This window comes from Drosophila persimilis, unplaced genomic scaffold (assembly GCF_003286085.1).
Source record: "Drosophila persimilis strain 14011-0111.01,24,50 unplaced genomic scaffold, DperRS2 tig00000520-arrow-pilon, whole genome shotgun sequence".
In the NCBI taxonomy this organism is placed as follows: domain Eukaryota; kingdom Metazoa; phylum Arthropoda; class Insecta; order Diptera; family Drosophilidae; genus Drosophila; species Drosophila persimilis.
In genome coordinates, this window is record NW_020825317.1 from 1,257,573 (window position 1) to 1,269,750 (window position 12,178).

Genomic DNA, 12,178 nt, shown 5'->3' on the forward strand with positions numbered 1-12,178 from the left:
GACAGTGTCTATCGTGTGCTTAAAAATGAAAAAACTTTCGCTAGATGTTGAAAATAATATTGTGTGCCTTACTAATAGTGGCTGTTCAACACGTTCTATTGCTGAAAAGCTTGGCATTAGTCAATCAGTGGTGATCAGAGTACAAACGAGGGGGAACGTTGTGAGTTGCTGCGGACACCGCAACTCTACAGTTATACCCGATACTAAGTCAGTATGGCTCTCCTCCGGCAGACGCCGCTAATATTAAACGACACGACAAAGAGTGCGTGCGAGAGAGACAGAAAATCAGTCTGAGCGAGACGTCACGCGCTGCGTAGCCACTGCAAATTGATTTGTTTCCTTTGGCTATAAAAATCATGTGATCTGATCCAGATTCAGCAATCTGATAGATATGGAATCGTTATCTATGATTCTGCGTTTTTAGTTTTCTCAAATCTGCAATATTGTGGATGCAACAGATTTTCGTCCTTTGTGTGGGCGGAAGGGGGTGGGGCGAAATTTTGAGATAAAGGTTTTATAGTGAGATCTAACAGAAGTGCGGATACCAAATTTGGTTACTCTAGCTTTAATAGTCTCTGAGATTTGTGAATATCCCCAGATTTGCATCCTTTGCGGGGGCGGAAGGGGGTGTGGCGAAATTTTGAAACTAACTCGTCTCGGTCCGATATACTAGGAGTGTGGTTACCAAATTTGGTTGCTCTAGCTTTTATAGTCTCTGAGATCTAGGCGCTAATGTTTTACTCTAAGCAAAGCCGCCTATGCTACCTGTGTGTTAGAGAGAGACAGGGCGAGAAAAAAATGAAATTGTTTTCTTGATGCTGGCTATAATAATAATACGATCCAGTTCAGATTCTGCAGTCTAAAAGATATGGTAATTTTTTACGATTCCGCGTTTTTGGTTTTCTCGTATCGTCGAAATTGTGGATGCCACACATTTTCGCCCTTTGTGGGGGCGAAAGTGGGCGGGGCAAAGTTTTGAAATATTTTTGTAGCAGTGACATATCACAGAAGTCTGGATCCAAAACATCGTTGCTCTAGCTCTTATAGTCTTTGAGCATTAGGCGCTGAACAGACGGACAGACAGACATGGCTCAATCGACTCGGCTATTGATGCTGATCAAGAATATATATACTTTATGGGGTCGGAAACGATTCCTTCTGGACGTTACACACATCCATTTTCACCACAAATCTAATATACCCCAATACTCATTTTGAGTATCGGGTATAAAAAAAGAAAACCAAACCAATGTGTTCGTCTTGTGTGGAGTAAAAACTAACCTTCTGCGTGTTTGTGCGTTATGTAATGTATGTTAAAATAAAGTAGAAGGTGTGTATTAAAAGTAAGTTTGCGGCTTAAATGTTAGTTGCTGGACAGCTAGAAGAGCCCTTCGCAACATTGGGTACATGGTAGCCGTTAAGCAAAATAAACCTGCGATGCCGGAAAAAAATGTTAAAGCAAGGTTGAAATTTGCAAGGGATCATAAAAATTGGACCACGGATGATTGGAAACGTGTTATCTGGTCTGATGAATCCAAATTTAACCGTTTTCAATCGGATGGGAAGCAGTACTGTTGGCGTAGGCCCGGAGAGAAACTTCAAAGACATCATGTCAAGCAAACTGTAAAACATGGCGGTGGAAATATTATGGTTTGGGGATGTTTTACATGGTGGCACGTTGGTCCTCTACAAAAAATAGATGGTATCATGCGAAAAGAGAACTACTTAAACATTTTGCAAACCCATCTACCCAATTTTTTGGAAAAATGTGCTTATCCCGAACCACAAATAACATTTCAACAAGATGGAGATCCGAAGCACACTGCGAAAATTGTTAGAGAATGGCTGGGAAATCAAAATTTTAAACTGATGGTGTGGCCAGCTCAAAGTCCCGACCTCAATCCGATTGAAAACTTATGGTCAATCGTGAAACGACGGCTCGGTCAGTACAAATCAGCCCCATCCAACCTAGGCGATCTCTGGAGCCGCGTAGAATTGGAATGGAATCGTATTCCAAAAGCTATTATTGAGAATTTGGTAGAGAGTATGCCAAACCGTGTTAATAAAGTAATAGCTAATAAGGGTCTATGGACAAAATATTAATACTATGTTATTTTCTTTGATTTTTGTAAAAGTGCAAAACTGAGTACATGCGAGTTTTTTTGCTTTTTTCTTTTTCACTCTTTGACAACTTCTCATTTCGTTTTGTTATTATTACCTATTTGCTAAGAATAAAGTGTATTGATATGGGAAAAAAGTTATTTTGCTTTGCTTTATTCGTTTGGCTGTTATGGGCGGCGAAAGTCAGTGATTGTGAGTATGTACTCACTCTTGCAGCCCACTGTACATATATCCTCAATATTCATATTAAATTCATTTCATATTAAAAATTAAAAATATTTTTTATTGCGGAACAAAATGGTACCAAAGACTATACAATACCAAGATGTTGCATGAGCGACCAAAAAGCTGTTCTATGGCGGGTCCTAACATTAGAACCCAAAAGGCACGAGGGAGCGCGCGGGGTTTCAATTCCCTTCTCGCCTGTACTTCGTCTCTACCGCGACCCCGCTGCCCATCGGTTTCGTCTGTTCGGCAATGCCTTCAGCAGCAACGAAATAATTCTGGACTCTCGAGCCTCAGCACCGTCGAAGCGGTGGTCGCGGATCGCCGATGTCTTTGGAGCGGCACAGTGGGACCTTTGGCCGTCTCAGCTTGCTAAATTAGTTAGTGAATATGAGTTCAATATATATTTGCATTGAGTACTTACATATATATAAACTTTGAGTGCTTATATCTTCTAAACTAAAACTATCTTGAAAATTTGATTGGAAAATTCTCTATTAGATGCGTACATTAAATTTATCTAAAGCACTCATAAAATTTTTTTACTATTTCGGCTGAATACCCACTGTGCCGCGCCAAAGACATCAGCGACCACGCTGCCCTACGGCTTCGGCACGCAGACGATTCATATTTTGTTTTTGTATTCTATCTCTCGAGACACACCGACTCGACGCTGACCGAGGCATTGACGAAGCCGAGTAGCATTTCGGAGGCGAAGGTAGCGTAAAAGAGAATTTGTTCCTCATGCAACATCTTGGTATTGTATAGTCTTTGGTTATAGAGAGTGGCCGCATCTACCAGATTAACGAATCAGATCTGTTTATAGCCATTGTATTATATTATTATAGCCAGAATTTAGATCACATCCAATTACTATAATAACAAGAATTATCAAATCAATTTGCAGTTGCTACGCAAACCCAGCCACGCGATAACTCCTTCCCTCTCTCTCACACACTCTCTGTAGTACAATGTGTGCGCCCTCTGGCGGAGAGGAGCTATATCGGCTACAAATGTAGAGTCGCGGCGGTAAAAACGACTCACAAAGTTCCCCTTCTTTTTTTTTCTAGGCGTTGATATGTAATGACAGCATCTTTGTAGTGGCGATGCAATTACTGCACCATCAAGTGGCCCCTGAGACACCAGCAGAAGATAGCTGTTAAACTATTATTCGGGGAAAATTTAAACTTGCTAAAAGAACTAAGCATGCATTCAAAACATAAATACTAATACTCACTACGAGAAAGGTATGCTTATATTAGTGATTAAAGAAGAGGATGGGAATTAGTTATAATAAGACGGTAAACGGTTCATGCAGGTAAATAGATTCTAGTGGACCTAAAACAAATCGTGAAGGTTATGCGGCTCAGAAACTCCGCCTGGATCAAGTTGTGCACAAAAATCGCACCATCAAAAAATGCAAATTGATGTGTTACTCTTGGGTATAATAATGATACGATCTGATCCAGATTCGGCAATCTGGTAGATATGGTCATTCTTTATGATTGTGGGCTTTAAGTTATCTCGTATCTTCAATATTGTGGATGCCCCAGATTTTCGTCCTTTGCGGGGGTGGAAGGGGGTGGGGCGAAATTTTGATTCATGGCGTAAGCTCCGCAGCGAAATCGAGAGCAAGTCAGAAGCTTCGCACTTGCGTAGAGTTCTCTCGAAGACAACACCCACCCTGGATTTTCTAAAAAACGTCGACCAGTCCTGGACAGTGTCCAGCAACGAGTCGTTAAACCTTGTTTTCAACATACATTTTTCAGGCTGCGATGAAAACAGGACAAACTTACCTCAAGCTCTACCTGGTAGTTGAACCTGGTAAGTAAGTAAAATATTTCCTAAATCCTAATGTGAACTTAAGGCCCCTGAATAAAACAGAATATAAATAAAACATAACTAAATTATAATTACTGCAAAAAACCAAGAAATTACCAGTCCAAAGTTCCCCACAAATTTTTACCATACGTGCCCATTTTATTGAATTATCCATCACATTTGCGATAATTTCCGGCGATAGGCTCACGAATTCTTACAAATGATTTCTTTTAGCTCTTCAGTAGTGTCCAGCTTGGTTAAAAACCAACTGTGAGTTTGAAAAACACCTTAAGAAGCCCGCAACAGATAACTCCGGTGATTTAGCTGACCAGTGAAAATCGCAAAATCGAAAGATCACACTTCCAAAAATCTTCAAATTTTCGGTGGTGGCTTATTCAGCGGACAGTCCCATTTAATGCAATTTTATTTTCATCCAAAGCAAGCGGCCAATGTATCTAGCTGCTTAATACATTTAATAAATATGCAGGCAATATTCAGAAAGAACACCCTTATTGCCAAGCTTTGCATTCCACAGCATGGCGCACACAAGGATGCCATGCCCCTAAAATAATGAGGGCCGCACCGTATATCATGCAGATGCCCCTTTCTGAAGGGATGCATTAATTTTTCAGCGGGAAAGTGACAAATAAAATAGAAAGAGATTTGGTTACTTCGCATAATTTATTAAATAACACATCAGCGTGGGGTCCGCAGAAAGGAATGTGCAGAAGCCGTGCAAGTCCAAAAATATATACGAATATATAATGTACATACATAAATACATGTGTATACATATGTATGTATGTAGATATTTGCATCCGTACATATTTTATAAAGACAGGTTTGCCCAGTCTATACGAGTTTGCTCCAACACGAATATTAAACGATCCCTTTCAGCTACGTATTTACGTATGCTTGTACATATGTATGTTATTCCATATATGTACATACATATGAATATACATACACATGTACATATACATACATATACATATACATCAAAATATATACACATACAAATAAATCTACATATACATATACACAGACACATTCATATACAAACAGTGGTGCTCATACACTTAAGCCACAAGAACTACACCAAGAATTTAAACGAAAATCAAGAAAAGTTTTTATTTTACAGCTCCCATTTTTTGTCTCAAATTAGTTCTATTTGTCAGTATTCTAAGACAACAATAACCAAGTTATAAAAATATATAGTCAGCGAAATAATTAAAAAGTCTGAAAGGATAGTCAAGTCGTGGCTTAACCAAGAGGGAATCAATGTTTTGCAATGGCCACCGCAGAGTCCCGACCTGGCAAATTTTAATTTTTTTAACAATTTTTTTCCAGGTGGCTCAAGTATATGAGCAGGACGTTTTGGAGATGGTTTTAGATTTTTAAATTATTTCGCTGGCTATATTTTTTTATAACTTGGTTAATGTTGTATTAGAACACCGACATATAGAACTAATTTGAGACAAAAAATGGGAGCTGTAAAATAAAAACTTTTCTTGATTTTCGTTTAAATTCTTGGTGTAGTTCTTGTGGCTTAAGTGTATGAGCACCACTGTATTTATATGTTGGCTCGTTAGCTGTGACTTATGCTAATGTCTTTTCATGCAAAGTCGTCTTGACACGCCCGCAGCCTGAGTAAAGTGTAAAAATGTAACCAAAAGCGAAACGGGCTAGACAATAATAAGCACACGAAACGCGCAGACCCCCATTTCCCACATACGCTCCACTCTCTATTCCATTCGATTCCCCATAATTCACGGATAGCTCCCCATTCTGCTGGGGAAGAAATCAAGCTGTACGTAACTTCCTCATTTGATGCTTAACCTCCTCCAAAGCTGCCAGACTTCCCTTCGCCGCAAACAAAGCTGCTCCAGCGAGAGACAAGCTGAGCCAAGTATGTTGGAGGAGTGTGCTTCCCTGGCATTGCCTACTTATGCAAATGTATAAAATACTTGGGAGTGCAATGACAGAGCTCATCATTGCAGGCAGACGGAAAACCGCAACAAGCTCTCGCCTCAATGGAAGCACAAATGAGTAGCGGTTTAAATCTAGAATCAAATCGTATTTATTCATATTTACATATACATATGTACATATTTACATATGTATGTCCTAACATGGATATAGTAACACAAATTCCGAAATATTTGTAACTAAAAAAAAATATTTTAAATCAAAGACTATTAAATAAGTCTTTTAGTTTTGATAATCGATTTTGTATCTCTACGCTCAAGAAGCACATGTGCTCATATTCCCATGTGAAAAAGCTTTTAATGGACATTCGATAGCTGCAAAGCTTGCAAACGGTTGGGAGTCTTGAACATCCTTTTCTCTGGAACATCCTACTCGCTCAATCGGGTTCTGCTTTGTCTTTGCACGAACATCGCAAGTACAAAGCCCATCGTGACCATCGAGAAACAGATGGGACAATAATCTTTGAGCGGTATACTTTCCAAGCTTGCAATTTTTTTTATTAAGTTCTAACAGAATACAAAGTCGGACCCTGTCGAAGCTACGATGACTAGCCAGTGGTGCTCACTGTGGTGGAACTCATGCTTTTTGATTTTACAGCTACATACATATATCATCTATTTTTTCTCTCGCCCTCTGTTTATTTTTCTATCATTCGTGCTCGGCTAAGCAGCAGTCCCGAGCTGTTCTGACGCTCTCCTTCTATCACCCACTATCGCTCTCGTCTAAAATGTTCTGCTAGGACACGGGCTATTCGGCCCTTCAGCTCTTGTAATTATTCTGCGCCGATCGACTTTTCATTAAATCTCGAAAACCAATAAAAAGCTTAATAGCTTAAAATACTTTTTACTTTGTTTCATAACAAAAATCGATTTTTGAAAAATGACTGAGGTAGCTCAAGAACATCCAAAATTATGCGGTCAATCGTGCGTAACATATGAAAGTTCAAAGCTAAGTTATTATTTTAATTAATCTGCGCTAGTCCGGTAACTTTTACTCCATGTAAAGAAACTACTTTGAGGATACGATAGCCTAAGGAAACATTTTATAAAAACAACAAAACAAATAAAAATGAGGGGGCCGTTGTGAGTCGCTGCTGCGACCGCAACTCTAATATTATACCCGATACTTAGTCAGTATGGATCTCCCCCGGCAGACGGTGCGTACATTGAGCGACAAAAAGTGTATGTGAGAGTCACAGAGAATCAGTCTGAGCATGTCGTCGGGCGCTGATTTGTTACTTTTGGCTATAATAATAATCCGATCTGATCTAAATTCGGCAATCTGGTACATATGTATAGTCATTCTCTATGATTGTGCGTTTTTAATTTTTTCGTACTATCTTCAAAATTGTGGATGCAACAGATTTTCGTTCTTTGCGGGGGCGGCAGGGAGTGGGGAAAATTTTTGAAATGCACTTGTGCATGTTCGATATCGCAGAAGTATGGATACCAAATCTGGTTGCTCCAGCACTTATAATCTTTGAGATCTGGGCGCTCACTTTTAGGCAAAGTCGACATGAAAAGTGTGTGTTAGAGAGAGAGATAGAGCGAGAGAAAATGAAATTGTTTTCTTCATTCTGGGTATAATAATGATACGATATCGACAGACGGACGGACAGACATGGCTCAATCGACTCGGCTATTGATGCTAATCAAGAATATATATGTATACTTTATGGGGTCGGAAATGCCCAGCAGTACTGGGAGCTAGGGTACCCTAACTGACCAGCGGTACTTTCTTTACTAACCCTTAGCAATGCTTTTCATCATTTCCATTTTAGCCCGCAATGTCCTAGGACATGGGGACCAGCGACACCACATCGTTTAACCCCGAACTAGTGATATGGGTACTCGTCTAGTAGCTAGTGAAATGGGTACCCATCTAGTAGGTAGTGAAATGTAGTAGGTTTTCAATCTGCATTTCATGTAATATTTACATTTTTTTATTATTTATTTCATTTTAATTTTTAAATTTACTTAATTTAAGTTTTGCTATTCGCGGTGGTACTACTTCTTAAACAACTTTTTTTTTGGAAGTTGAAGGGTTTCCTAAGCTGGGCTTCAGCTGATCCAGTCCCTGTCTCTACAGTTATGGCATCTATAAATATAAAATACAGATATAATAGGCATACAAAAAACCAAAAAGCAAATAAGCCTACCAATCAAAACTCCAAAGAAGTTCTTTAAATTTTTTAGTGTCACTTTCCATTTTTTTCATTTTCTTCGATTGTCTCTCCTATTTCGCGGCCTTTTTCTATTTCACTGCACGACACTGTTTCTCCGCTAGCACGATTATGTTTGGCTGCATATTTGTCTTATACGTTTGCTATACATTTTTAATTTAATTGCTTTGCCTTACTGTTTAAATTTAAATTATTATAATCACTTGGTCAGCCGCACTGATTTCTACAAACGCCAAACGCAAAAGAACATTCCAGCAATGCAATGACCGCAAACAGAAAAGGGAAAGAGAAAGGAAAAGAGCAGGATAGAATCATTTTTAGCTACCTGTTCTCTTCATTTGTCTCTCATGCTTTTTCGTTTCGTAGTTTTTTGGCGAGACGTTGCTTCCCAACCGAACTAGTTCGCTGGCTGGTGGGTGGGTGGGTTGTAAAGTATACAGAGCAACATTTTAGTTCAGGCATGGTTAATCGCCACCGCCAGTACTAGAGGGATTAGACTACTGAACAATAACAAACTTTTTATGCCCGCTCCCTTCCACCCCCAAAAAGGACGAAAACCTGTGGCATCTACAATTTTGAAGATTCGAGAAAATCAAAAATGCAGAATCATAATGAATTAAATCAGAACGGATTATTATAGCCAGACGGAACAAATGACATTTTAGTGGTACGTAGCATGACCACGCCGCTTCCTCATTTTATTTCTGTCTCTCACGCACTCTTTGTCGTGAATTATGTGCGCCCTTTGGCGGAGGGGAGTCATACTGACTAAGTTTCGGGTATAAGTATAGAGTCTCGGCCTTAGGAGCGACTCACACTATTCACCCTCATTTTTAGGCAAAATGTAATCTACCTTTTCTGATAGAATTGCATAGAATATTTGAGCTTTTTTTTAATATCGATTTTGTATTTGAAAGCTTATTACGTTCGAAACGGTAAGCGTAAGCCATAAAGGCCGAATAATAGCTGCATTCATTAACAATGTGAAAATTTCTAAGGTTTTTCAAATCTAGGTGAACAATATTAATATTGATTGTGCTTGTAAACTACTAAATTGTGCGCATAACTGAACAGCTGGGTAAAGACAGCTACTTCAAATTGCAATTAGTTTTTTTACCATTAGCAATTAAATTTTAAATATGAATAATGTTACTCACAGTTCGTCAGCCATGTTAAGTGCACAGGTGTTGTATTTAAGATATCTCGATATTCTTAAAATGCGCAGATTGGCTAGATTGGCTGCACATTTCACAAAGGGGATAAATAATTTGGAATGGTATGCAAATTGTAAATCGGCAGTAAAAAGATATGCAAACAAGTCTACCATGAATTGGATTCGTAAAGCTCGTAGGGACCTCCCTTTGCCGAATAACTGAACTGAGCCCAATGAAAATTACAAATGGTGGAGTATGCAGGAATACATACAGAATTTTGTATAAAATTGCCGAATCCAACACCTTCAAAAGTGCACACTAAATGAGGAGCAGCGTTGAATGGTAGTATGGATAGATATATATATATATGAAGATAAAAAAATGTTTGAGAAAATTTTTAAAAATTGTTCTATTTATTTATTGAAATTTATGCATTTTGATTGTAAAGCTGACGGTTATAAACCAAGCTTTTTATAGTAGCTTTGTATAGTTGTGTACAACTTAATTTATGAATCAAGAAAAATATTTAATAACAACTACTACTTTTCAAACATTTTTTGGAGGCCATGCCTCTACCATTAAGCCTATCATATGCACATATGCACATACAAAGTAGCTCAAAATTTCGCTAGCACATTTTTAGCAGGCATAATTTTCCGTATAGTACTCAGAGAAACTAAATTAAACACTATATACATACATATGTATTTATGTATAAAAATATTATATATTATGCTAGCGATCTGACTCCACCAAATTACAGGGACGAAAAAGAAAACGACCAAGCCTCAAGTCTAGTTCTTAAACAGGATATATTTATCGCAAGCGGCTACGGTTAGAGTTGCTTTTATAAATATTTTGACACAAGAAAAGTACAAATTGCAAGTACAATTTAGTTTGCTGTTGTCTTGAATGTTATTATTACGGGTAATTTGTATACACTAATAGAGCAGGTAGTATGCAATCTGTCCTTATCTACAAGCCGGACGTCCGGGTAAGTCATGAAACCTGCTATGAAACCGATGTTGAAATTCACAAATATTTATGGAGGCACTCACCTGGAAACATAATGAGGAATCCCAGGCCATAAGCCAGCCATATGACGGCGTCAACGGCGGCTCTAGATGGTACGTATGGCTGCAAGAAACTCATTCTGTCCAATTCAATAGAGTTCAATAAATTGGTTGCCCGATTTATGGTTTGCTCGGTCTTATCACCCTATCGTATCACTCGAGCTGTGGCAGCAATGTCTGCTAATTGGAAATCCAAATATTCATCGACAAAGTCGAGGATGCTACCAAAACAAATGTCGGGTCGATTGGCGAAATCAATAAGCCAACCAAATTAGGACTTGGCCGATGGACGAGAAGACAGGCGCTAACAGTTCATCCCGGCAAGTATTTTTTTCTTAGCTATTGCTACCCATTTTATATTATTGTAATTTCTTGATGCTCCAGCGATGGGTTGGGAGTGGTGTGGTGTTGTTTTGCTGCCAAAAACTCTGCAGCTTGTATTGTTGTTAATTGTTATTGTTGTTAATTCGGCATACCTTACTTTCGACCCAGCAGGAAGAAGGCGGTCTTTAAATTTGAGGTGCCAATATTCAGGAAGAATTGTTCGCTTTAACCGTTTGGCTTGGAATTATGGCTTGATTCAGCTCTGACCAGGGTCTGTGCCTGGATGTGGGGCGGCTCGGTGGTCTCTCGATCTCTGTCCTTTTTTCAGACTGTCATGACAACCCGACAAAGGATTTTTGTCGACATTTGTGGCAAGTGGCAAGTCGCAAGTGTCAAGCACCAAGCTATTGCCCTAACTGCCTAGAGACCAAATTGGTACTTTTATTGTATTTAATTTTTCCTTGTGGCAGTTTGATTAGTGAGTAGATGGGCATCTGCAGTATATTACCGGAACTTATACAGAACTGTTGATTACTTTTTCCTGTCTTGATCCGGATCAGTCGAGGGATATTACGTGAAAATGTTTTGATTGCTTTTAAAATCCAACAGTAAACTTATATCTTATCAATGCAGAGCCTTCTTAAGCTATGTCTTACTCAATAATTTCATTTTGTTTGTTTAACATTTTTTATAATGTTCGCTCGATGAAACGTGTTGGCTGGTTAACCACAATTGGCATTTGGTAGCAAAGCTGCAAGGGAAGTTGGAAGAATATTACAAATAAAATACATATAGTATTTTAAAAAACAAATTCATCTTATGAGTAAAAAGTGCATATATGTATGTAAATTCAGTCAGGGTATTAGTTCTCGTCATACCTGGACATTCAACCGTTGCTAGGTACATACATATGTACAACATTTGGAATCCATTTAGGAATGCCTAATATACGAAAAACTGGCAAAAAGCCTAAACTGGTTTTATTTGCAAGCTTCTGCAGAATAAACTAATACTAAATACCGTGTCTCATCCTATGGCGATTCCCATTTCCTCATTTCCTAAAATTACAGACGCACAGTACTCGTAGATACGCAGTGCTGTTGTGCTTAGAGTGTGGACTACTGATACTTTACGCCACAAAGCCTGCCCGCCATTTCTCAGTTTCTGTATTTTTCGGTATTTATATAATTTCCCTCTCGTTTGGTATATTCAAGTATATAAGTATATATACATAAGTGTGCACCAAGCTCATTATTAAATATAAAATGCCCCAACAGGATCTCACTGCA

At 38.6% G+C, this 12,178-nt stretch overlaps 1 protein-coding gene across 1 annotated transcript in view; it reads right to left on the reverse strand.

Annotated features, from left to right (window-relative positions):
• LOC6603374 (neuronal acetylcholine receptor subunit alpha-7) overlaps window positions 1-12,178 on the reverse strand; it is a 277,292-nt gene that overhangs the window by 234,917 nt on the left and 30,197 nt on the right. Inside the window, exon 3 of the mRNA XM_026990084.1 lies at window positions 10,551-11,640. Coding sequence (XP_026845885.1) covers window positions 10,551-10,644 — 94 coding nt within the window. The 5' untranslated portion in view covers window positions 10,645-11,640. The remainder of the gene's footprint in view (window positions 1-10,550; window positions 11,641-12,178) is intronic.